At 39.8% G+C, this 27798-nt stretch overlaps 1 protein-coding gene across 1 annotated transcript in view; it reads left to right on the top strand.

Annotated features, from left to right (window-relative positions):
• The window catches only part of dvl2 (dishevelled segment polarity protein 2), a 30521-nt gene continuing 2723 nt past the window's right edge, over window positions 1-27798 (top strand). Inside the window, exons 1-14 of the mRNA XM_038294869.1 lie at window positions 1-161; window positions 8538-8607; window positions 13241-13395; window positions 18341-18450; window positions 18654-18783; window positions 22338-22428; window positions 22515-22584; window positions 22682-22821; window positions 22929-23005; window positions 23083-23150; window positions 23237-23371; window positions 23475-23606; window positions 25672-25848; window positions 25959-26183. Coding sequence (XP_038150797.1) covers window positions 1-161; window positions 8538-8607; window positions 13241-13395; window positions 18341-18450; window positions 18654-18783; window positions 22338-22428; window positions 22515-22584; window positions 22682-22821; window positions 22929-23005; window positions 23083-23150; window positions 23237-23371; window positions 23475-23606; window positions 25672-25848; window positions 25959-26183 — 1741 coding nt within the window. The remainder of the gene's footprint in view (window positions 162-8537; window positions 8608-13240; window positions 13396-18340; window positions 18451-18653; window positions 18784-22337; window positions 22429-22514; window positions 22585-22681; window positions 22822-22928; window positions 23006-23082; window positions 23151-23236; window positions 23372-23474; window positions 23607-25671; window positions 25849-25958; window positions 26184-27798) is intronic.

The following is a 27798-nucleotide window of genomic DNA, read 5'->3' as shown; positions in this document are numbered from 1 at the left end:
ATGGCGGAGACCAAAATAATTTATCACATCGACGAAGAGGAGACCCCGTACTTGGTGAAGATCCCCATAGCTGCAGAAAATATCACCCTGCTGGATTTTAAACAGGTCCTCAACAAGCCAAACTACAAATTCTTCTTTAAGTCTATGGACCAAGACTTTGGGTGAGCTGCTCTGATTTTACTCTCTAAAGTTTTCTTTGCATTGCCTGAAAAGTACAAAAATCTTATTTGATCAAAGTGAACCTGATGCATGATCAGGAACCGAATCTGCAGTGAAAACAATCATTCTACACAAGGGCTGCTGATAAACATCATTGGCTTCCTGTAGGTTTTGGGACATTTCTCACTAAACATCATCATCATCACAATAGGAGGCATTCCCTGTCTCTGCTGCTTTTTCTTTTTTACCCCTAATCCTCATCCCTCCCTCCCTCCTCCATCATCTGGTGAAATCCTTGCCCCTTCTTTCCCTCAGGACTGAAGCCAGAGTTTTCTTCCCCCCTCCTCCCTACTTCTCCAACACTTTGGCCTGCCAGCCATCCTTTCATTCCCTGGCTTCTTCTGTCCCTCCACCTCTTCTCTATCAATTAATCCCTCCCCTGTGTGGCTGCTGTGCATTTTCCTGCAGAGGAATGTGTGTTTGTGGTTTATTCACCCAGTGAGACCCTCAGGGCTTCACTTAAATGCATTGTAGTTTTATAATAGTTTTTTTCCCCCTCCTTGTCAGATGGCAGCAGAATCTGTAATGAAGAAGCATGCATAGTCAAAGATAATGACATTTATGTTGTTTTTTTTCTGTAGTAGAACACAGAATAGTGTGCAGTTGTGTATTTATGTTTAGCATATTTACCCATCTTGAACTGATGTTCTTTGTGGAGGAGCTGCAGAGAAACACAGCTGATGTGAGGGAATCCTCTTATCTTCTGACAGTCCATAAATGTAGCCCAGGGCGGTGCAACCTGCAGTCACATAGCTACAGATGGTTCCTCTTAATAACTAAGGTTAAAAATGATAAAAAGTAATATTCTTTAGGTCTGTTTTTCTTGCCATAAGTTGAAAACTTTGTCCTTTGTTACATAAATAAACAAAAAAAGGGAACAAATTTTAATTTACGTCCGCTGTTTGCAAATGGTTTATATTTTTCTTTAGTTTAAAACCTAAAAAAGGCAATGGAAACGACACATTAAAGCATTTCCTTCACTAGATATTGATCCAAAAGCTATAAGGGTAAAACATGGAGGGGGCAGCATCATGCTCTGGGGATGCTTTCTACAGCTGAGAAAGCTAATCTGTTTTTAGGGGAAGATTGATCGAATAAAGGACAATGCTGGCAGAAAAAGGGGAATGAAAACTAGGGCGGTCAATTAGATTAATTAATTGCACCCCAAATGAATGAGTAATAAAAAATATTTATGATTAATTCAGAGTGCCAGCTCAATGCATGAACAGTTCATATTTGGCCCACTGAATGACCCCGGGCAGGGGGTGGGTGTAATGCACATAAAGCTGTTTTCCAACATCAACAGAAGACATGTTGTCATTTTCCACCTGTATCACTGGCCAAAGCGCGTTGTGGACGTAACAGATGCGACTCAGGGGGAGCAAGGCATTACAAGAGCCTTTGAACTGCAAATTTGACATCTAAATGAATGAAGACAGGACTGTCAACCATAGCAAGTGATTTGTAATTATTGTAAAAAACCAATTACCTTATAATTGAAGCGTCTTCAGTTTGACATATATAAATGGAAAACATGTTGGGGAAAGTTCTAACCAAGGAGCCACTGTACAGAGCTTAGTAGGCTGTGGTTGAGCAGGGGTGCGTGGAAAACTTAAAGCTACAGTGTGTAATAATTACAGGCATATAAAGTCAGAAATTTAATATATTATACATAACTATGTTATTTATCATCACCTATGAGCTCAGCCTTTTAACCATAATATTTGCGTTGCCTTAGAATTCGTTATTTATAATTACATAGGAGCGGGTCTCGCAGCCATGGAGGCTGACATCTTTGCGCTACGGCAAGCGCAGAGGCAACAAACTAGCGATTGCGAGATCTCCCATGACGCTCGAAAATAACTACGGCAAGTTGAGAGAGATGAACTGAGACGGTACTGAACAGTAGATGGCAGTATTATGCCTGAGAAGCGTTTAGTCTGCCTGAAACCAAAGAAGAAGAAGAAGCAGGTATACTGCGCCTCAGTAACAAGAAAGGTGAACAAGGCGGCAGGCGTGAGTGACTTTGCAAACTGTTTGGCACTGTGTGGCCAAACATCAGACGAATGGAGGATCATGCCTACTCTGTATCACAACGAAAAGCGGCGGACACCGAACCCCCGTCATCTAAGAAGCGGAAACACGACGAGAATAAACGCAAGAGTGACAAGAAACGACAAAAAACACGGATCAACATTGGCACGGCATTTACACGATGGAAGTCACTGATGGAGGAAAAAGGTTTTCAAAGTGACGCTCAAGTTGCCAGTTTTCTGTTGGACAGGTAATTAATCCTACACACACAATTGTCTAATATCACTGCAGTTTTTGGAGTACAGGATGCTCAGACCTGTCTAAAACAATAACATGCTGCGTGATGATGCTGTTACTCTCCAGTATACTTATTCAGCAACGTCCCTGACGTTTCATAGGTAATGATTCAGTAATTTTCTGTAAAAAAATTTTCTGGATATATACCTCGGTTACTTCTCTCCGGCTCCTTTGGAGATCTTCAAGCCTTTCGTCCTCTGCTCTCACCCCGCTGGCACCCCTCCCTCGCCTGGCCCTAGCTGCACGGCCTCCCTGCCTTCTCCCTCGTCCTTTCCCTCTTCCTCGCGTTGTAACCCCCGTGCCACCAAAATGACTTGGACTCTGTAAACGGGGAATATATATTCTTCCAGCGAACACAATCTCGCTGTTAAACTAATGACTACAATTACTTCGTCTGTTTATATCACCATGCAAAGCAGCTCACCAAAACGTCACAACGACGTAGAAAAAATAACGGGTATATTTATTATCTTAAGTCTACATGAAATCTATACCCTACACAGACTAATGAAATACTATCTGTAAAATTATCTATGTAAACAAACCTCATTACTTGAGAAGGTAGGTGATTCCGACGTTGTGGAAGACATTTTGTCCCGTAACGCTCGCCGTACTGTTGTGGGGGAGAAGCGGTGGGGGGGAGATGTTCATGTTGCTGCAGTCTGCAGTCTGACCGCTAGATGTCGCTGAAAATTACACACTGTAGCTTTAAAGGACTGCGACCCTTAGGACAATTGTTCCCCTGAACTGCTTTAGCGCATATGAGATTAAAATTCGATCAATTAGATTGCAACTAACGATTATTTCACAAATCGATTAATCTGTTGATTTTTTTTTTCAATTAATCGATTAATAATCATATACCAAAAGGTATCTTAGAGACTTTTTTTTCAAAGAATGAAAGTAGGTGAAACTAAACCTTTTCCTCTTGTGGGGATCTTGATAGAGCATATTGACAGATGAAAAAGTTTATCTTAAATAAATACATTTTGCATAATTACTGCTTTAAGTGGGTCGCTCTGTCAGCTAAAAACATGTTTTAGAGTCTCTGTACTCCATTTAACCATTAATTGATTAATAAATTAGTTGATATTTATTTAAATTATAGATTAATCCACTCCTACATTTATTAGATCATTTTTAAGCGCCTGATAGCCCTAGTATAGACATGAAAAGTGTATAAAAAAGGACAAGATAAAGTGGTGAAAAAATTTAATATATAAGTACTCTACAGGAAGAGCAAAATAAGTTTTGAATATAGATACCGTGCAATCACATAAAAAAGGATAAGAATAATCTCTGTGCATTATGCAGAACTGCTAGAGGGTTTACCCTAAAGACTCGCAGGGTAGGGCAGTTCTGCAAAAAGTGTTGAAAACCATTCATCAATTTCCCACCACTTGTTAAGTATCCTGTGCTGCTATTCATTAAGATTTGTCTTTGTTGTATTTTTTTAATCTTGCAAAATGAAGCCAAATGTAAAGTAGCCAAAATCTGCATCCTAATTTAAGAAAATCTGCAGAAGTAAATGTTAAAGCAATCTAAGTGCTCCATCATAGCTTTGATGACTGCGTGTTTTTCTCTGGGACTACATTAGAGCTGCTTGACATTAGGAGGATGGGAAGCTTTGATATGATTGTTGCTGATTGGCTTTAGTAAATTGGCTTTAAATCTTACATCTTAGAATTAAATTGGCTGAAGGTTTTATGGTAACGTGTGGGGGAAAAAAATGAATGTTGTGATTAGTGTTTTGTTCGATGGACGTATTTAACTTTTCCTCAGAATAATAATACGCTTTAAATGGCTGCCTTATTTAATTATTTTCTTGCTCCTTCATTGCAAATAATTAATCTCTCCATTGTTTGCTGAAGTTCCCATTATCATCTATATGAAGGCCGGGCATCCACTGGGGCAGCTAGTTAATCACATTACAGATAATGAAATTACAGCAGACCACAAACTATTGCTCATATGTGCAGGGATTAAAGTATTCCGACCACAGGCCAGATTTCCAGCTCGTAGCGTTTGCCCTTGGGTATAAAAAAGTAAATTGACTGTAAAAAAAAAAAAAAAAAAAGACAATCAAAATCCCCTTTGCAATTGTCAGCCAATGGTAACAAAGGAGGGCATTGAAACTAACAGTATTAGCCAATCAGAAGAAGAAGAGGGCGGGTCTTAGGAAAGCGTGTACCTCCTCTTGGTTATGTTTTATTTAAAGGAGAAGTTCGGTTTTTTACACTTTAAGCCCATTTTCTGTAGTGTCCAGGATGAAATCGAATGATCGACACCAAAAGTTTGACAATTGCTCCTGTCTCTGCTTTTTGGCTCATTTAGAATCACCCCCTGGCTGCTTTAGAATGGCTTGCATAGAGCATGTCCGATAATGTCCTTAAAACAACCTTAAACGTTCTTTTTTTAAAATATGCTACTCACCGTGTCGTCAGCGCTGTTCAATGACGTTCCAAAAAAAGTTTCGTGAAGAAAAAACGTTCCTGTAGTGTTTTATTTAGCATTTTGTAAATCCCATTGAGTTCTGTAGGAATAGTCAATATTCCGCTGCCACCGGAAACGGAAATGGGGCCTGTTTACACGGTTGTAGTCTTTTCGCTTCACTCTGTGTACTCCGACGTCGAGAATCAAGAATCCACCTTTCGTATTCCATTTTCAGAGTTTTTTAAAGTGTTTAACAGAGACGTTAGCACCTATCTGATCTTTTCATGGCTGTCTGAACAGCACAGATCTGATTTTTTTCCAATGCGACCCAGGCTACTTGGCTATGTGGTCCTGAATCCGATACGAATCTGATCTTTTCAAATGCGGCCAGGTCGCATTCATCTGACCAGAACGTCATTAATACCCGACAAAGGTCACTATTCTGCTTCTTGCTACATAGAAGCGGCAAGAAAAACAAACACCATGGCAGATGATGATGTGGAAAGCAGTGTTTATGTTTAACCATCTTAAAATGATTGAGGTTTTAAGGTTTGGAAAGATCGCTAGATACGCTCCGGCACTACGTCCATGTTTACTTCCATAAACACGAAGCACGACGGCCTGTGACGTCATTGCGTCCTCTACTGCGCATGCGGGACACTTAAGCTGTATGACTGCAGTTCACACAGGAGATAACATACAAGTCGCATATATTTTGAAATGTGGACGGCAACGCAAAAAAAATCCGATTTCACAAAAAAATCGGAATTGACCATCAAGGCCTGCAGTGTGAACGTACCCTGAATGTTTTGAAAGTTAATGAAAAGAACTCGAGGAACTAAATGAATGTATTTAAAATGTGTAGCATCTCTGTTAACTGTCCATTTCCCTAAAACCTCTGTAATGTGATTTCTTTTGGTGAGTTCTCTGCATTGGTACCAACTTATTGGATGAGTTGTACTAATTTGTCTAACTTCTTTAAGGCGACAACAGCGAAAAACCTTTTAAATTAAATATAAGAGTAAAATTGTTTAAATAAAACATAACCAAAAAAATAAAGTTGTGCAAATAAAACCCAAATAAAAACTTAGGCTTTTATCCTCTTTTTATTAAGCAAACGATAATATTCCTTAAGTCTTATTTTCTGTACTTTAAGAACCTAAAAATGCAGGATTATGTGCTAATCGGTGCCTAATGTAGAACCTGAATGCTGCAGGTTCCAACATGAGATCCAAGTTCTTCATTTCAAATGGCATCATTTGTCCACAGCCTGCATGCTTGTTATATTTATACCTTCAGATTCATCCTCTGGGACATCACAGTTTATCTTCAGCAACCTCCACTGATCCTCTCCCAGATTAAAGTTGGGACTCTGGATTGGACACTCCAGAACATTCATCTTACTTCCATTCTGTAGAAGTTTGTTGGTTAACATAAAATAGAAAAACAAAAACACCTAAAACCACTAACAGAAGTATGATGACAATTTTGAGCTGAAACGTAGTTTTAATTGTTTATATTCTGAAACTTTGATAGTGACATCAAATGTATTGAGATTCTGATCCTTTCAGTGATTTATAGACTAACAGAATGATTTTAAGGTCTGTTCTCTGAGCTACAGGGAGCCTGTCTGATGTGCTCTACTTTCTTAGTTCTAGTGAGAACATGGGCAGCAGCGTTTTGGATCAGCTGCAGCTCTCTGATGGACCTTTTAGGCAAACCTGTGAAGATACTGTTGCAGTGATCAATTCAAATAAAGATAAATGCATGAATGAGTTTTTCTAGATCCTGCTTGAGCATTAGTCCTTTATTTCAGCCATAATCAGTGGTTTCTAGCTGTAGTAGGGGAAGCTGTGAGCTCACTGGTCTGAAAGTTATTACCTCAGTTTTGTTTTTAGGTGCGATGAGGTTCGAAATGTAAGAATTTTTCTGTCTTGTATGTTTGCACACGTTTCCAACGTCAAACCAAAGACCAGTCTTTACATCCCAACCAAGCCGACTGCTCCGAACTCTTAACCGTACTGCCTCAGAGTCAGCTGTCCAATCAAAGCTGGGGTAATTTTCCTCCCCCCTCCTCTTGGATAATGGTAATAGTGTGTGTTTTCATTTGCCCTGGTACGAGGCCAGCTGTCGGCCGGAGCCTCGTGTGTGGCGGTAGGGGAGGGGAGGAAGGCCAGAACTGGTGCTGGGACCATTTGCTGGGTGTGTAGGCTGTCTACAGGAGGAAAAATGAGTGGAGGGGAGTGTTCAGTTAAAGTTACGGGATATTCATCTGTGTGCTGTCGGTGATGATCAAGGAGCCGCTGGAGGAAGATAAATGATTAAAAAGCAGATGGTGCCGAGTGTGAGGAATGTAAGAGCAGGAAGAATGACGTGAAGTGGGTTTTAGCAACCTAAAGCTTTAAAGACTGGATCAAAACCAGCTTTAAAACAATATGTACCTCTAACATGCATCTGTTTCATTTATGTACTGTGTGAAAAACCTTTGGGTGTGTAGTCCTGCTTCGGATTCCCACCAGGGTCCACAACAATCTGTTTTGCTAACTACTCCTCTCCCACAGAACCAGCTGCTTGCAAAAACCCAGAGCAGCAACATTCAGATACATCCCAGTTGTTGACGCTGAGAAAATAAACTGATAAAAGCTTTTTGCCTTGAATTCCTGTTTTGGGAAAACTGTTGACTAATGAAGCCACATGTTTTTCTCGTTACAAAGAGAAGATGGAGGTGGAAGTACTGTCAGTTCTGTGTTTAGGGTTTGTCCTTTGAAAGATCCCCCTGGAAGGTATGAAATTAAAACTCTGCGCTACAACTACTAAAGAAAGTGAATAAACGTATCATTTCACAAACAAAAATGTAAATAAGTGTGTGGGATTCTTTTCTTTAGTATTAAATCTGCATGCTTGAAATGACTCCCTTTCCATACGTCCGACTGTCTGCCTGCCTTCATCTGCTGTGTGCAGCTCGACACATCCTCCATCAAAAATAGCCTAGATGCGTATTTTTAGCAGAGCACCAGGCGGTTCGTGGGATGCTTCTGAAACTCGCCGCCTCTATGAGGAGAACGCGCCTTGTTTAGAGCGCCTAGGGTCCACAGCGGCTGGACGTGGATCAGTCCCGTCTGGAGAAACCTTCTTAGTATGATTAAGACGTTTTAGCTGATGGCAGTGGTTCATGACGCTGAAACGAGCCAAATGTTTTATTTGACATACAATGAAGCCCAAGGGGATAATGATGGTGGAAAAGAAAGCGCTGTGAGGCTGATGAGGGTTAATGAGCGTTACCGTGGCCTCAGAGATGCATATATCCTGGGTTTGTGATCTATACTACATGTTTCCCCATTTCCTGTCTAATTTTACTCATAAAACTGACTAGTGTTACAAAAAAAGCAGTTTATTTGGATGTTTCAGGATTATTGTAGACTCTTTAATTCGCTGCATTTCCTCTATCCTACTCAGCTGTAACGGTCTGATGCCAAATGCATCACTTTAAGGCTGTGAAAAAGAGTAGTTCTTGCTGCTTTAACCTTTTGTCTTTTCCCTTTCTGTTTTTCCAGGGTTGTGAAGGAAGAGATTTCCGACGATGGTGCCAAGCTGCCTTGTTTTAACGGCAGAGTTGTGTCATGGGTGAGAAGTTAGAAACATTTTCAACATATGTCTCAAGATGTAAAAAATGTGCTGATCTTTTTTTTTTATAAAAAAAAAAAAAGTTTTAAGACTTTGAACAAAAATCTGTTCACTTTGAATTGAAGTATCTGATGGTAAAACATTAGACATTCAGATTTGGCTTTAAGGTCGGTGTGTAGTTTCATTGGAAATGTAAAAAAACGGCTGAACCTGAATCAGCCAAACTGTTTCTCTAACCCTCACACTACTAATAAAGAAATGGTTCTAAAACTTTTTACATTTTAAAAACAGAGATTAGAAACCATTAAACAGAAATGAATCAAAAATACATTGGTATCTTCTGAATCAACAAACCACTGACCTTGTGGTCGGCCATTTCTGGGCTGCTTTCTTTACGTCTCATTCCTATAAAAACTTGAGTGACTCTCCTTTGACCTTTTGAGCTGCAGAAAAGAATTATTGGTGAAATATTTTGGAGATGGCATGCTAGATCCAAAGAACACTCCGTAGCATCCAAGACTTTGTTCTGACTGTCCACCGCTGCGGATCCTTCGCGTTGTTTTAATACGGCTCCTCGTAGAGAGGCTCTTGTCTGCTTCAGTTTCCTTTTGTGGCAGAAGTTCCTTTAGATGGTTTATGTAACTTCTTGTGTTTGTAAACTGTCTGATTGACTTATTTAGGCCTTCTCAATTCCACCTTTAGTTTTCCTCAAAGCCAGGCTATAAATAAACACAAGCATAAGGGCGTTTGAGACATTTTACATGACTAACAGTCATTGATGTCAGTTCATCAGTTCACACTCTCAGTACTTGCACAGAGTTAATAGATCAGCTGAAGATGCCATCGTCACACAGTCCCCTCCACATTATCCTACCTGGAACACCTGGAATGCGGCGATGTGGAAGAACAATTGTCAAAAAGACAAACTTTTTTCTGATTGAAGCCTTGTCGATATTCTGGTAATGTACAAAAAACACAAATTCAAAAATTCTTTGTTTCAATTGGATACGATTTGCAATTAAAATCCATCTTCAATCGGTTTGACGTTATAACTAATTAAAACCTACGCCCCACGATTTACATAGCGTATGCCTGACATACAAAAAATATGGCAAAAACTCTGGCATACGTTGGATAAATCAGTTTTGCATAGGTTATGAGCGCGCTGAAGCACGCTAACACACTTCTACGTACGTCAAATATGCCAGCCTATGCTCATACATGGATAGGACTGGGTATAATTCAAAAATTTTCGGTGCCGGTACCAATACTGATACCTTCACTTCGATACCGGTTCCTGAACGATACTTTTTTCGATACCAGTTTTATAATATCAATTCGAAGAAAAAGAAAATTACACAACATAAAAAAGTACAAATCTTGAGTTTTATTTGAGGCTCCGATTTTTTCCATTTACATTTTTCCTCTTACATAAAAAAAAAAATCAGTGTCTAATATTCACTGTTACATTGTGAGGACCTTTTTACTTAGCAGTTTTCCTTTAGAAAAATTACCATGTCTGACAAACAAGCCCGTTGAATGGGATCCTATTGACAGCGCTCCGCTGGTATGTGGGGGTCTGAGCGGCTCTGACAGAAATATTGGAAGGCAGGATGAACTGACTGCACTGATTAAGTTTTCAGGTGGATTTTCTCACTTAAAAACATAATAAAACTACTTTATTCCCACTGATCACAGCAAATATAGATGCAAGGCAAATAAAGGATAGAGTAGCTCCGCCCAACGCGCGTCAGACACACTTTTCGACCGCGCAGCCAGAGCAGCAAAGCTTCTTCAGCCGCGCGCCAGAAACTGGTACAAGCAGCAAAAAGGAAGCAGCAGACGTGATTTTGCTGCTCCTGCTGCCTCCATATTGAAAGCAGCATTATTCACTCCGCTCTGGCTTTGCTCTGCCCACGGGCTGCTGAGAGGAGGATGGTCGCGCTGGCTGCGGTCCGCTCTTCTTGCAGTCAAACACCGAGCAACTTTCTGCTCTTAAATTGTTTCCGTGCACGATGTATTGCATTGCACACTTCTGGCATCAGTCTTAATAAAGTGAAGCAGCACTTTTGACCTGGGGGGCATTTTAAAGGGGTTCCACAACGCTCACAACCAGTTCACAACAGATACACATGAACCCTGGCTGTAGGCGTGACCACCTGTGTATTTTTCCTGGATGACGCAATCACATTAAGTGTTACAGCCAATCACCGAAACTTGGTACCGAAAGACGAGGCATGTTTCGATACTCTGTAGAACTGAAGCATTTCGGTCGGTACCATAAAAGAACCGATGTTCGGTACCCAGCCCTATACATGGGGCACAAGTAACAGATAAGTTGTCTGATCATTGACAAACGTTAAGTGTAAGTTACTCATAATGTGTGGTGTCTAGCTTAACCAAAACCTATGAGTAACTTCTGCATAACTTATGCTTAACTTATCAATAACTTATCTCCAACGGCTATCAACGTATCTGACTTGTTCCAGACGACAACTGAACGTGTTTCTAACTTAGAACTACTTTATGAGGGTGTATTAAAAGTGTTGTGGTATAAAAGGGGGAAACAGTCTGTTCTTCTCCACACTTCATTGGCATCATGTGGTGAGCGTGAAGGTGATGGATCCGCCGTGCGTTCACAGCCACGACCAACAAACTTCCTAGCAGACATGACCCTGAATCTGCTGCAAATACACACCTTCTTTCTTTCTTTTTTTTTCTTTTTAATTATTTACTTTTTTTTTTTGCGGGCGGTAAACAGCAGCTAGATTAATACCGCGATCAAAAGACATCTTTTATAGCCTATTAAACTAGCCCAACCCGCCACGCCAGCGGCAAAAATAATTTTTGCCTGTGATCTTGGTCTACCCTCAAACAATGCCTAGGACCCTAGAACTGGGGGGCCAATCACAACGCAGAGATGCGTTTTGAATTTCTGGTTGCAAAGTCGGCGGGGTTTTGAGGGCATGACGCGACGCTGGAGAAAGCACAAATGGCAAGATGGCAACAACTATTGAACAGTTCTCGTTTGACTCAGCTTTGGAATCAGTTTTGGAAGGATTAGACTTGGGGTTTTCATTGAAACGTGAGCAGGAAGAGGCTCTACGCTCATTAATTTTTAAGAAGGACGTATTCGCCGTTTTACCGACAATCTGTTTGTTTACACTCCCCCACTAGCTTCCTGTTGCGCTTCCTACGTCACAGTCAGTTGAGCTCATTGGTCAGCGCGTTGGCCAATAGAGCCATACTCTAGAGCGCCCTCTTTTAGCCACGCTTGCTTCATTCACCGTAGCAGCAGTCCTAGACGTCATCCCTCTCTTGTGCATGTGATGCTGTGTGTTTTGTAGATTGATTTTACATGGATATGTAACATGTGGTACTGGTGGATTCAGTCAGTACCTATAGGAATACTGAATGATTTATCCTTCCACTTCCTAGCAATAAGTCAGCATACAGGCAAGACTCTGCAAAAACTGATATAAAAGTAATAACTTATAAAGATGTATTAATTTGAGTAGGCAAATACGATGATCTGACCGTTAAAATAAAAATGATCAAATACTATGCACTTGAAACAAGATAATACAGTTATTTCCTTTACTTCAACCATAAATCATTTTAATTCATTTGGAAATAGACTCACCTGCGAAAATATTAAGGGGAAAATAGACCTACTTTAGGAAAAACTGACAGTTTTCTGCAGTGCAGGATTGTGGGGCTGTGCAGATGACAACTGTCATCTCGAAGACCAAAGAAGTGATGGTTAGATTTAAAAGGAGAAAAAAAATCTACATCATGGTCCTCTAACGTAGCTCTATGTTGCACAGCCTGTGAACAGATACAGTAAAGTGATTTGCCAAGTACAGTTGCAACATTTTCCTATCCTCCCAGCTGTTTTTTTACCCCACCCTGCTGCTTGGAGCCGAAGAAAGGCAGAACTTTGGGACTTGGCCTAGAAAAGCAGGTCTGAGGCAGAAGCATCTGTTAAATCCATAAGATGAGAAAAAAAAATAACATTAAAGGAAAATAAGAACAAAGCTTGCAGAGCAGATGAGCTGATATGTGATCCCAGTTCTGTCTACATGTGCTGATCAATCCGATTTGGAGTTACTTTTACAGGCAGAGCTGAATTATAGAAAAATGCTCTTTATCACATCTAGATTTTGACTGCTACTTCGCTGTAAACATGAAGAGAAATATAAAGAAAGTGTTTCCCAGAATATTTCATGGGCTGTGCAGCAATAAAGTGATGAGAGGACTGGATCACAACCATTAATCCTTCTATTTTCCTGGCTCCTTCCCTTTCCTGTCTGTTTTATATGCCCTGTAACCTGATGCCGTGTGGCTTTCATCCTAATTGTCGCTGTTCGTGTGAGTGGCCAGATTTCCCCGCATAATGAAGGGAGGCAGGTTAAGTGTAGGATAGCGTTTCGGTTCACCCTTGAGACGATTGCCTGAAAGGAGTCGAGTGTTTTCATGTCAAAGTAATTGACATCAAAGCCGTTTCCTTCATCTTGCAGATTTTCCTCACTTTCTGTCTGGGTGTATTGATTTGTTTCCATTTGTTTTATTGTTCTGTTCAATCTTCCTGTTTCTCTGAGCTGAGTTTTCCCCCCCCTGTCTGTTGTCTTAGTTGGTATCATCAGAGACTCCAGCTGCAGAGCCTCCTGTTGCAGTGGTCCCCCCTGTGGAAACGGCCTCCCAGCCATCACCACCTCCGCCTCCCCTGCCTCCCCCGCCTGCAGAGAGGACCGGGGGGATTGGGGACTCCAGACCTCCCTCCTTTCAGTGAGCAAAGCACTTGTTTATCTTCACATAAACTCTGTCAGACGTAACCTGGATGCTGAATTTCAAGACCTTGAACTTAAAGTTTAGTGTAAACTAGTTTGTCCTTTTATTATACAGGGTTTCCACAGGTCATTAAAAATAATTTTATTATTCTTTTTTTAAATTAAGGCCTTAATTGGGATTAAAAATCATTAAATGTGATTGTCGTGGCATATAAAATCCTTTATTTTATAATTTTTTAAATATGTTAAAGAAAATTTTACATATGTTATATACACATATTCTTGAATTCTATTCTATTCTATATTCAGATATATTATATTGCAATATAAGCGAGGAACTGCTTCCGGTTGATCGTAAAGTTGTACGTTCAGAAAAGAAGCTTAAGGCCGAAAAAAAAACTAAAGTGGCTGGAAAACGAGGAATTCAGGACATGGCTGCAGCCTGTCGACGGTACAGGGTCATGGGTACTTGTTGATGTTATTAAAATTGTTTCTAACAGCATTTAAAGCACTAAAGTATTCATTCCTGTATAAACCCCGATATATAAATCTCAGGTTGTCTGTATGAAGAATACAGCAGAACTTTATTGCTGATTGGATCGAAAAGCTTTGAAAAATTTCAGTTTCCTTTAAGGTTCACTTAACAAAACTTCTCAGTTTTTTTCTAGGCTGCTCCTAAAAGTAGGAATGATGAGATGTATTTGTTGAGGCCAAGCTAATGTATGTTTTTACAAAGTCAGAGCATTGATTTAAAAAGTGAATTCTGTGAGCTTAGGCAGTGAGAAGTCTTCAAAGCTAATCCAAAGGGGGGAAATTAGAGTCAGTAATCCTCCAGAATAACCATTAGCTATTTGTTTGGTGGGGGGTCTGAATTTGATAAGCTTTTTCTGTCCCGCTCTTACAAAGGTAGACATGATGTTAGCTAAACTTTGCTTTTAGGTCGGACTAGGATTGAAATTTCTGGTTTGTTAGAAAACAAAATAACTTTTCTTTCTACTTCTAAATGTTAAGGACCTCTGATCACATGATATTCTTAATCTACAGGGTTTAGTTTTATCATCCAAGCAAGAGCAACTTCTGTAAATCCATGAGGTTTAAGGATGTGTAGAAGTGATCGGAGCATCCGATCACTTCTACCTGTTTGGCAGGTTGGTTTATGTGGAAGAACCTCAGATTCCCATTGAGATGTACGATAGAGGAGGGGGGGTGATCCTACAGAAGCCCAGCCCAGCTGCAGAGAAAAGGGGGAGTAAGAGAAGAGATTGTCCACTAGCTACTGGGGGAATTAATCAGCAGTTAAATTCCCTGTTGTAGCTTTTCCTTCCTTTCTTTGTATTCGTGATTGTTCTGGAGTCCAGACAACAGCGAGCTTTACGGGGAATAAAAACCAGCTGAGGTGAATATAAGCAGATTTGCTTGTACGTCTCACATTCAGCCAGTCACATGATTATTGTTGAGCTGAAGGTTGGGATTAAACCGGATTTGCAGTGAAAAAGCACGTTAACTCTCTACAAAATGAACAGAAAAGCATTTACTGACTAAGCACTAAGCAAACCTTAGCCTATCTACTGACTGTGTAAGAAAGACAGCTTTGGAGTCCCCCCCCCCCGATGACTGTCATTGAAAGGTCTCGATTTGCAGCTGCTACAAGTGGTGGGTTTGTTAGTTCTGCTGTGGTTTGCATGGAACCACCATGTGACAAACAAAAGCTTCCATAACTAAAGCTTTATATTTAGCTGATGTACTGAATGAAAAACTATGTGCTGCTTTCCAATCATCCTCTTTATTTTTCATCTTATTGTTTTGAAAGGACTGTGAGGTTGTAGACTTCATCAATTTTACCTTCATCAAATACTTTACATTGGCACTTTTGTTATATAATCAAATAATTCTCAGACTGTTATGTATTGTCCTTTGAACACATGTCTGACTAGCTGTGTCAAAGTGTGAATCAAGCTCAAGTAATGGTTAGACGGTTAACTCTGCACATATATAAAAATAAATTCACAACAACTTCCTATTAAACCTTAAAGGTGTAGTGCAGGATGTTCTTTTTCCAGGTGGATCATCAAAATAAGAGCTCCTCCTAATTGTCAGTCATATGGAAGTAATTCTGTGTCGCTAGGATTTGAATTAAAAATGCCACTGAAATTTAAATGTTGTATGTTTGTACTTACTGTTTCAGTGTTAAAATATATTCAGAACACATTTTTGACTTAATTATTTCTACACAGTTGAAATTTAATTTATTTTAATAATAATAATAATACATTTTATTTGTATTGCACTTTACATTTCAACAAAATCTCAAAGTGCTACAAAATTCATATTTTCTCTTCAAGCTAAAAATTCACATTACTATTTCAAAGTGATTACATTTTCAATACTTATTTTTCAGTGTTAAAAAAATCTGCATATAAAAAAATTCAACCTATCAAAATTCAAACTTAATATTTTCAGCCTCCTGAGATTCAACTGGCTCTATTTCACTGTCTTAAATTCGGCGTCTAAATTCAGTGTAAAAAGGGAAGGTCACAGACATTAGCAATGGATTGTGGTGTCCAACACCCAGCCAATCCTGTTACGTTTTCTTAGTCGCGTCGCGTGACGTGACGCTTGTAGCGCTCATACGGAAGGAAAACCAGCATGTCGGAGCCGGTCATGCTAGCTAACGCTAACTCAACAGTGAGTTTATTACTTTCATTTTTATGTAGTTGAGTTGAATTTTTTTTATATGCAGATTTTTTTTAACACTGAAAAATAAGTATTGAAAATGTAATCACTTTGAAATAGTAATGTGAATTTTTAGCTTAGAGAGGAAATAACAAATGAAATTTCAACTGTGTAGAAATAATGACAATTAATTTTTTTTAGGTCAAAAATGTGTTCTGAATATATTTTAACACTGAAAGAGTAAGTACGAACATACATTTAAATTTCAGTGGCATTTTTTATTCAAATCCCAGCGACACAGATTTATTTCCATACAATCATTCTGTTGATATGTTTACGTAATGCCGTCCAATGTGCTCTTCCCGTTTTCACTTACTTGGTGAGTCTGACATCGAGGAAAAATTGCAAATCTTCTTTTGGAAAGTAAGCTTGTATGAGCGATGCAAGCAGCAACTTTTAAACAGCGTGCACAAGTAGAAATGGGCTTGTGTTTAACAGACGTTACCTCTCGGGAGCAGGTAAAGGGTTGTACATGTGAATTTTTTTTTAAGTGGAGGGGAGGGTCTTTTCAAAAATTCACGAAGATCCTCCTCTATACTTTTTAAGATAAAAATCATTAAACTCAAAACAAATTTTAGTTAAAAACTTTTGACTAAACTACTGAAACTCAACTAAACTAAGTTATCATGAACACAAAGAAGAAGGAGTGAACATGTTCCAAATCCATAATCAATAAAATAATGAAATAGTGTCACAGTTCACAGCAAAGTTGTTATGTTTGAGAACCAAGGTTTATCTTGAAGAAATAGAAATGAGGTCTGATTACATTTAACTGATTTAGAGCAACTGGAATGTGTTCCAATCAATTCACAACACAAATTCAAGATTCTTAACCTTGTCTGAATGTCCCTGATGGAAAAGTTATGTTGAAGACCACCTAGCTTATTTAGCTAGGTCTGGTGAAGCAAGTTAGAAGCTAGCAGACATGTTGGGACTCCTTTTTTTTCCTTCATAATTTGGTAATCAAATGCAATGGGCGTAAATATCAATGTGATATTACTGTTTAAACCCTTAGTAAAAGAAAGTTTGCTTAAGCCTTATGAAGAATAGTTAAAAATATGAGCATGGGGAACAGTTTGTTCACCATTAGCTTCTTTTTTAGCTTTCTTTACATGACAGCAAAGACCTGAAATGATCACAGACTAGAGAGGAGTCTATGTATGATTCAGACCGCAGACGCCGTAAAAATCTCACCTATGTTTCTGATTAAGTACCATGTTTAGAAGTTAAACAAGTCTTTTTTTTTATCAAAAAAATTATACATGTATGTGTATTTGATTTGCACAATAGTTTTATAAATAATAATCTTGAGTATGTTTCATGATTTTGACCCATAGATGAAGGAGGAGCGACTGCAGGGGAAACGGTAAACTCATGAGGAATGGATTTTATTTAGGGGTGTCCAAGACGAGGGGTCTTAATACAACTACTCTTCAAATTTGTGTATTTGTGGGTGGAGGAAACATCCTGGAGGTGCCATGGTAAAACAGTCCTATCACTGAGCACAACAAACTGCAAATCTAACTGGTTTCCTGGCTTTTTACTGGAACATTGCGACGTCAGGTGTGACATCATTCCTCCCCCTGAAGTAACTTGGTTATAAAAACAATAATACAAAGCGATATCTAATGTGTAGCAACCATTTTATTTTATTTTTTTTTTAACGATTTTTTTAATTTGGATTAAAGACAAACAAATAGGAGGAAGTCTTATTTCATGATGCAAAAAAAAAACACACTGAAGTGGAAGACAATGGCTCCTTCTTCACACTATGATGGAATTACCTCTATGGGTTTAACATCCAGCACAACATTTGCCTTTGTGTCTGTATTGGGTTTCGTCTTCATTATAAAACAAATCGCTGCTTCTACCTGAGCCGCCGATGGATCTGCTGTTATGTGATCCTCTCTGAGAGACTCAAGCCACAGGAGATGAACACTTCAGTTTCAGACTGCTTCTGGATTCATTGTAATGTGATAAGATCATATCAGATGTTTGTATTAGAAGTGAAAAACCTCATTGAGGTGACAGGTAACCGGATCATTGGCTGTAACTAAAAGCTAACCATCAGGTGCGCTTTGTTTAAAGACAGGCTCATAATGTGTGGAGACAACTCCTCCAGGTTATAGTATAACCTTAAAAAACAAAACAATGCTATAATAACCAAAGAAAATAGTTTAAATATTGAATTTCAGTGTGGCTCTTTGCAGTCCCAATGCTACGGGCAGCGTGGAGACGTTGGACGAGCAGACTGAAACCGAGTCTGTGGTTTCCTTCAGGAGGGAGAGGCCCCGGCACAGAGAGAACGTGGAGCAGCATGGTGAGAAACTGCACATCTCAGCGTTCGCAAAAACAGTCCATTATCACGGAGATTTATCCAGATTGGGCCTCCCTCCATCCTCCAAACACTGAGAGATAAAATCAAGGAATGTTCTACTGTGGAATGTTTTCCACTCGCAGAGGAAAACAGAAACAAATAAAAAACTTGAGAATATTTTCTTTTTTTCTTCTGTTTATTTGAAGGCCCCCGCATGAACGGTCAGAGCCGCCTGGAGCGCCACCTGGCAGGATACGAGAGCTCCAGTACGGTGATGAGCAGCGAGCTGGAGACCACCAGTTTCTGTGACTCTGATGATGACGACACCATGAGCAGGTAAAGGATGGAGGCTTAACCTGGCTGCTTGTGGATATATTTCCTCTATGTAGTCAAACTGGTTTTACCTTTGTTTGCTTCACCGTATAATCTGTAAACTTTAGTTTTTACTTTGGCAAATTCTGCATCTATTCCAGGACTGAGCATGAAAAGTAGCCAATTCACTCATTCAGGTTCCCTACAGTTGGGATGTACCGATCAGATATTGATATCAGAAATCGGTCCGATACTATGGAGGACCAACTCTGCCATATTTAAAAATAAATACAGAAATAAATAAATAAATGCTCAATAAATAAATAAGCATACAATTAATTGCCACCAAAAATACAATAAACAAATAAATGTAAGTAGAAATTAAATTATACAGTGAAACATAAATGTATATAACTCTTAATTAGCTTCTTTATTAATTTGCCTCTGTAATATTTACCTTATTTATTTATTTTGTCCTTTATAATCTTCAACTTTATTTTTTATTATATTTTCAAGTATTTATTTATGTGCATGTTATAATATTTTTGTCTGTTTTATTCTTCCTTTGTATTTTTTTACCCTAGTTATTAGCCGCTAAAAATAGCCGCTAAAAATATTTATATTGGAATTAAGGCTGGTTGATTAATTAGTCAAACTTTTGTTCATGAGATTTCAGTTTTTTGAAACCTCCCAGAAGGGTTGTTTTTTTTTTTTGTTTTTTTTTTTATGCAATATAAATAATTTATTTTGAACCTTAAAATGAGAAGATAATTGATTAATGATTAATCTTTAGGAATTTTTTTTAAAATATTTTTAAGCCATATTGCTGACCCCTAATTGAAATATATTGGCCTGCCTCTAAAATCTCTGATATTAGAAATCTCATAGAAACACTTCACCTCCATTCAATTTAATTTAAAGTTTATGTAACTCTGGTGAATGGGAAATGGGTCAGTTGTCCTCATACCTGATGTTATGTATTGTTCTCTTTTGGATAAATATCACTTTATCAAGCCTTTTATAACTTTCAACACTTTAAAATAAGTAACAAATGTATTTCTGATCTAGGCGAATGAAGTTTAGCATTTTTTTTTGTCACTATTTAAAAGGATTTCAGCAAAATGTTTATTTGTTGGAGAGAAGTTTCACACTCTGTCTAATTGGAGGTCAGGGAGGATCATGGGACACCTTCCAAATGTGCTTCAAGTTAATGAGACCACAACTACAGGCTAAAGGCCAGAACACACCAAATCCAATTCTGAGTCCAATCCAACAGAAAATTGTCGGACGAGGTCATGGCGTTTGACGCTCATTGAAAGACAATGGGGATTATCACACCTGACATGATTTTTACGAAAAGGAGCTGTATAGGTCCCAATGAGATAGACCCCAGGTTTATTTTAGTCAGACTATGCAGCAATTCAGAATCAAGAGATGCGGTTACATAGTAAAAAACAATCCGCTTTGTGGGAAAAATACAAAATAAAATCTGTTAATCGCACGGGAGAAGAGTCAGTTTTAGAGTCGTGACATTGGGTATATAGTAAGCGGGAAAGACTTGTGCAAAAACAATGAATGAAACATTAAAAATATAATACTTTACCCATGATAGTTCAGAGAACAGAAAATGGTTATAGTAGTGATCCTCTTTTAGCCTCGCAGAAACAAGGAGGTTACAGAAAGCGCAGTTTATCAATCTCCTTAGAAAAAATTATTTCAGAAGTAGGAAAAACACTTATATAGTAAAATGGTGATCCTCTCTCAGCCTGACATAGATAAACTAACGAGAGGCAGAAAAATCAGATGAGAGCGGCGTATCTCTCACCTCTTTAAGAAACAAAGAAAAACTTCAATAAACTTCCCAGATTCACCTCTCTGCCTCAGTCAGCGTTAACGCTAGGTATATTCGCCAAAGTCTTGAATCAATTCGATTTTAATTAATAAAGTTCTAATTGATTAATTTAGATTCGATCTGTTTTTACAATAATGAAAGTGGTTTAACTGTGTTTCAAAATACTCATGTATTTGATTTTTTCCTATCGCGTTAAACACAAAGTGCAAACTTGTAAATCAGACAGTTTAAACTTGATATGTGAACAAAACTGTCTCAAAAGTGCAAACTTGTTTGTGAAAAGTGGGAAAAACATGAAGCCTCACTCACATGCATGAGCTGCATTATCTCCACTGCACAAACCATATGTAGCGTTTTCTGTAACAACTACAGGGTGTTTGCTGGTCAGTCCCCATTTGTTTATGTCTTCAGTTAACCTATTGGCTATATTTGCAGCTGTCTGGCTTGAAGTGATCTTGAGTGCATCTTTCCTGCTCACTTGAATGTGAACGTCATGTACTAATCGATCTCATTCCCTAGACATAGATTTTGCAAAAATGTAAAGGAATCGATTTTTTCACCCAGCCCTAGTCAGCATATATATAGTCAGCAATAAACGTCCCACAACGTTTATTGCTGTTTTTCTTTTCTAAAGATGTAGATCTCTGAATGTTTCTACTATAGGCACTTGAACATTCTCTATCTGATCTGGTTTGAGATGCTGCACAGACTCGTCAAGTGGGGCTTTGCTTTATAGAATTCGGCAGTGTTGTTTTATTTATTTGTTTTACAACTTTTCATAATCTATCCGAGTCAAATTTGGAAATTGTTTTAATTTGTGTATAGCACACAGAGAGAAGTGAAAGAAATCTGCACAGATCTGCTCACCCTGCCTAGTCGGAGCCTCTCTATGCGCAGTCAGTGTGACATAGAAAAAAATGGTAGATTAAAAAGTCATTAGCAGGCATGTGTTCAGGCATGCAGAGTGATGTTTGAGCTGTAGGTCAGACTGCGGTGGCAGATGTACCAGGCATAGAGGTTTGGGCCGAGCACACAGCCTTGAGGGGCACGTTGAGCCTAGCATTCAGGACTTATGCATTATGCTCATCTCTTAGATGATGTGTGCATTTGAAAGTTGAAATAATGTCAACTAATGTGAAAAAAACACGGTTTAAATCTGCTTTTCTCAACATACAGGTTTAGTTTACCTCTGGATGATGATGATATTTTAAGATCAGTATGTATTAAATCCAAACAAACTAGCTTTAGCTCAGGTCATCTTGATGCATCAAGGGGATAAACCATTAATTCCAAAAAAAAGCAAAATCCTTTTATCTCAACATAGAGAAACAAAAGAGTTTGAAATAGATTTTTTAAAAATCTTTATAAATTATTTTAGTTAGTTAAGAGTTACTATATTTATTTCTGCCAAGGATTGTATTTTTTAGAAGACTTTGTGTGCCTGTCTCTCTGTGTCCAGAATAACTTGAAAAGAAGTTCAGTTCAATCTTTACCAAAGGTCCAACTCAGTCAAACAACAAATTTATAAAATGTATTTATAAATGCTCAAAAAGTTAAGCGTTTGGACTAGTTCATAGCTGGTTTTCTTTGGGATTTCAGGCAACTTTTATTTTCATGAAGTCTTAATTCATGCAATGAAAAGGAACAAAGGGAAAGGAAAGTAAATCTGTTTTCAGATGTAGTTCAGGTAACTCCTGTCTGACTCTTTCATCATGTGAACCTGCAGGTTCAGCAGTGCTACGGAGCAAAGCACCGCCTCCAGACTTCTGAAGCGACACCGCCGGCGGAGGAAACAGCGCCCCCCGCGGCTGGAGAGGGTACCTCTAATTTTGCATTCTGTTTCTCTGTTTAGAACTTGGTAAAAGTAGCACAGTTATAGTAATTTAGTGTGTTTTTACTTCAGGCGTCGTCCTTCAGCAGCGTGACGGACTCCACTATGTCCCTGAACATCATCACTGTCACTCTTAACATGGGTCTGTACCCGCTTATTTAGAGAATCGTTTTACGACTCACAAAGATGAGAGGGTGAATTTATTTTTAATAATCTGCTTTGATTCCTGGAAAATGCAGAGAAGTACAACTTCCTGGGTATTAGTATCGTGGGCCAGAGCAACGAGAGAGGCGATGGCGGCATCTATATCGGCTCCATCATGAAAGGCGGCGCCGTGGCTGCAGACGGACGCATCGAACCCGGGGACATGCTGCTGCAGGTGTGGAGGGAGGGATAACCATGGAGACGCTGTCGTCTCTGATGATGTTTTTGTGTTCGAATCTGCAGCAGCTGTTTTTATTTGTGTTTTTTCATATTCACGTCAAGGTGAACGACATCAACTTTGAAAACATGAGCAACGATGATGCGGTACGCGTCCTCAGAGAGATCGTACATAAACCGGGGTGCGTTTTTCACTCTCACAGTCTGGATGGTTCTAGTTCTGCGTTCTATGACATGAACTGATCTCTGTGTCCGACAGACCAATCATACTGACCGTGGCCAAGTGTTGGGACCCGTCTCCCCAAGGGTACTTCACGCTGCCTCGCAGTAAGTACATCGTACATCTGAACTTATGGCGGGTAAAAGTTGCAGTGGGTCAGCTGTGCCGTCCGCTTCTCCCTCTGTCTGCGTAGATGAGCCGATCCGACCCATCGACCCCGCGGCGTGGGTCAGCCACTCTGTGGCGATGACCGGGGCTTTCCCTCCCTATCCGGGCAGCTCCTCCCTCAGCACCATCACTTCCTCCTCCTCCGTCACAGAGACCGAACGTAGGTCCTAACCTTTCACCAGCATTTCCTCTCATCTTCCTAAAGGATTTTTCTCGATTTCTTCAGGCTAATAGGTGTTTTTTATTTATCTTTTCTCCTCCAGGTTTCGATGACTTTAGCTTGTCGCTTCACTCTGACATGGCGTCAGTAGCCAAGGCGATGGCTTCCCCTGAGTCAGGTCTGGAGGTCAGGGATCGCATGTGGCTTAAAATCACCATCCCTAACGCTTTCCTGGGTAAGAAAAAACAAAAAAACCCTGAAAACTTAACTCTCTGTGTCTCACAGAACATTACAGGTCGGCCATTATGTTCCCTGAATTAAAACCGTGTGACCTGCAGAGGAAAGAGAGAAAGGAGGGGGGAAAAATCCCAATCCCACAAACGGGAATGCTTGTTCTGACTGGAAACATGTGCCAAATTGGAATCACCTGCAGCAGTTTGTCCAGATTAGTGTTTTTTCTTTTGATTTTTGTTTCCCAATGTGTCATCAGATTGTTTTTCCCTGACTTTATAACGTTCTGAAATCCTGCAGCCCGCAGATTTTAAGGACGAACTGTTATCTAAGGATTTTTATCTGGGAATTAGGATATTACTATCATTTTAATAGAATAATACATATTGTACGTAGATTGCTATAGTACTAAAATCATGGCTTCAGGCCATAGGGGTGTTAATCATCAGCTATGCTTAGATAAACATAAGTAATCAGAGTAAAGATGTGTCATGTAAACATGTCCGTTAGAATATTCTGATCCAGTATTGTGGGATCAGAATAATACATGTGTAATGTAACTGAGATGGGTGCTTTATAACAGTTAACTATCTGATCGGCTGCATGTAAAGACTTGTCATGAACAAGTTATACTGAAAGAGTCAAGCTGACCTGAGACCAGCATGCAACCCGTGTCAATGTTGAGTGTTTCCTCCTATATGCTGGATACTATCAGCATATTCTTGGCCTTTTTATTCAGATTATTTATGTCCATAGAAATGGTGCAATCCGATTATTTGTTTTTTTCTTTAATCCAAACTCATCAGAACACATCCATTCCTGAACCTTTGGGCCTGCAGACATGGCTGCTGTCTGTAATGTTTCTGTTTTCTCTAGTTCTTCAGCTTCAGGACTTTTATCTATTTCTAAGCACTGTAGCTTCAGTGCTGACTATACGTTTAATCGTTTATCATAAGCCCAGTGACGCATTTAAACTATGTGGATAACAGGATGGACTTTCGTTTTTTTTTTTTAGGGTGTAGATTTTAAATTCAAGCTTAATCACACATTTTAGTTTTTGCACTCAGGGATCTTTGTTTTCCTTTGGCTCTTATGTCAAACATCTAAATAAAACAGTTGATAGTTATTAATATTAACTGATATGAAAAACTTACAGCGTGATACAGCCTTGCATTCGCCCCTGTACGCCAATTGAAGAGCCTCCAAGAATCCATTCTCTCTCTTTCTCTGTTTTTAAACCTTTTTTTTTTATCCAGATAAAACCACTTTCACATTTAAAATCTCTTCCAAGTGCAACCGGTTCAGAAAGCTGAAACATTTGGATTCCTATCATCACAGAAACTCTTATAGCTTTAAAACTATAAAATTGAGCATTCAGCTTGACTGGTTTTTAATTAAGCTATTTTCTTCAATGTCTTTCAGAAGGTCTTTAAATTCACCGAGTTTGTTCTGTTGTGGGAGTAAATGTGTGATAAAAATCCTGAGAGTGCAGTATAGGGCAGTTTTGGGGCCCAGCCATAGAAGAGGTCAGAGAAGCATGTGTTCTGGACTGCGGCGCTGCTCACCAGAAGGGAAACACCTGCTTCACATTTCAAGCTCAGTAGGAATTTGCAGCTGCCCACTTTGCAAAGTCGGACTCCTCCTGGAGAAATGTTTACTAGTCAGACAAGAAAACGACCAGGATGTATGGTTGTCATGACAGGAAGCGTGTTTGCAGGCGTTTAAATGTGTCCTTAAGCACGGCGGAAGCCGCGTCATGCTGTGGAGTAGATTAATCCCAGAAGATATTAAAACATCAGCTAGGTGTGGATTCTGCTGGGTGAGAAACAATTTGAAAGCATTTTACTGTTAAGAACAGTTTGTGGAAAGGTCACCATGCTTAGAGATGCTTATTGTTAAATCCATATTAATACATGTTCATTTATTTTGGGCCTGGGTTCCAATGAATCATTGATAGTGAAACCATTTATGCTCATGGTGACTGTGTAAACATCTGGAGCTGTATCAGCGGTCACTGTCCTTTGTTGTTGTCTTCCTTTGAGAATCACTCTCTGTTTTTTCAACCTCAGGCTCAGACGTAGTGGAGTGGCTCTTCCATCACATCGAGGGGTTCCAGGACCGCCGGGAAGCCAGGAAGTATGCCAGCAACCTGTTGAAGGCCGGCTTCATCCGACACACTGTCAACAAGATCACCTTCTCCGAGCAGTGCTACTACGTGTTCGGAGACCTGAGCGACTGTGAGAACTGTGAGTGGAGGGATCTGTTTATAAACATAAGATAACATAAGGACATCTCCTCTAGGTCAGTCTGTGTTCAGAGGTTAAATTGTGTTCTTGTTTTTTTATCCCCTATCCAGACATGGCCAATCTGTCACTGAATGACAATGATGGCTCCAGCGGCGCCTCCGATCAGGACACCCTGGCCCCCCTGCCGCTCCCGGGCGCCTCCCCCTGGCCTATGATGCACACCTTCCCCTATCAGCCCTACGCAGCACATCCCTACTCCAGCCAGCCGCCTCCGTACCACGAGCTCAGCAGCTATAGCTACGCCCCAGGCAGCACGGGCAGCCAGCACAGTGAAGGTGAGCTCGTCCTTCGGCCTTACTGTTAGAGACACAAAGTACAGTTCCTAGATGCAAAACTCTGAAGTTGAAGGGTTTCTTAGCTTCATCATCGTCCATCAACATTGGAATAACCCAGAAATGCTCGTAGTTTTTAAAACAGAGCCCTAATCAGAGCTTCATCTGCTGACTGCAGCTCAACCAACAACCCCTCTTTTTGAGGGGGTGTAAGTTGGTCTTTAATGAGGAAGTGCTGTTGGTCCATGGTCTGTGTACGGGCCGGCCATTTATTTTGATCTTGTAATGAGGAATCTAAAGCGGAAAACGGACCCATTTTCCATCACGCTTATCACTGCTGGGGTCGCGAGGGGTTGCTGGTGCCCATCTCCAGCTGTCAATGGGGGGGGAGGCAGGGTACACCCTGGTTGCCAGTCTATCGCAGGGCAACACAGAGACAAACAGGATAAAGACCCTTTCACACACTTACTCACACCAAAGGAGAATTTAGAGAAGCCAATTAAAGGAATAGTACACCCAAAACATGATTAGCCTTCATTTTCTACTCACCCCCATGCTGAACAACACTCTGGAGTACTTTTTTGATATCTCAAATGCATCTGGAGATCTGGGAGGCTTCTTGCTGTCTGCTGACATTCAAATAATGGAGGTGCCCAGCGCCCGAGGCAGAAAGGTCCATAAAAGTCCACAAAAAACGTGTCAATATTCCTCCATACTGCTCGTCCAATGTATTCAAAGTGTCCTGAGTGGGTAGCATCCAGAATTTACTCGAAACGAAGTCATTTAGAATGTTTTTAGAGCATAAACAGTAGTGTATAGGATTTCCTGAAAGCGCGTTCACGAGTCTACGGAAACCGCGGCAGACCAAACCAGATGAAAGTGCGCATTCAGCGTCTGCTCTGCCGATAATGCAAGCGTAGAAGAAGAAATGTGCTGTTTACCTGTGCAAAGAAAGAAACAACGAAAGAAAAATGTCTGAGGACTTCAGTGTTGAGGAAGAGCATGAGTTCTTTGCCGAGCTGAATGCGCACTTTCATCTGGTTTGGTCTGCCGCGGTTTCCGTAGACTCGTAAACGCGCTTTTAGGAAATCCTATACACTACTGTTTATGCTCTAAAAACATTCTGTGATTGACACTCCATCAGAAGCTCCTCCGGCTGTGATTGGTTGTTTTGACTCGTCCCGAATTATTCTTTCCAGATTGAAATTGAAAGCAGTTTTTTTCACAGGTTACATATCACATGTACTGCTGTCTGGGGTAGGGACAGTTTTAGCCAATATGACAAAAAAGTGATTTTTAAAAACTTACAGACTTCAGCTTTAAGTCCTGACTTTTTAGTAAAACACTACCTATTATTTTTGGTACATATCTGCCATAGGAATTCTTCCCATTTTTTTAACCCACATGCAACCTGTATCTGATCTTTTCTTGACGGTCTGAACACAGATCTAATTTTTTTTAAAAAGCGACCCAGACCGCTTGGCTACATGGTGCTATATCAATACGTATCTGTTATTTAGAGATGTAAACGTCCACGCAAACAACATTGGATAGTGAGCAGTAAGGCCTGCAGTGTGAACGTAGCCTCAGCTGTTGTCTGGGCTTCCTTGTCATTCAT

Source organism: Cyprinodon tularosa, unplaced genomic scaffold (genome assembly GCF_016077235.1).
Source record: "Cyprinodon tularosa strain WSP-4 unplaced genomic scaffold, ASM1607723v1 ctg347, whole genome shotgun sequence".
Lineage (NCBI taxonomy): Eukaryota > Metazoa > Chordata > Actinopteri > Cyprinodontiformes > Cyprinodontidae > Cyprinodon > Cyprinodon tularosa.
The sequence above is the reverse complement of the archived record's forward strand: the minus strand, read 5'-3'. Positions and strand labels throughout refer to the sequence as shown.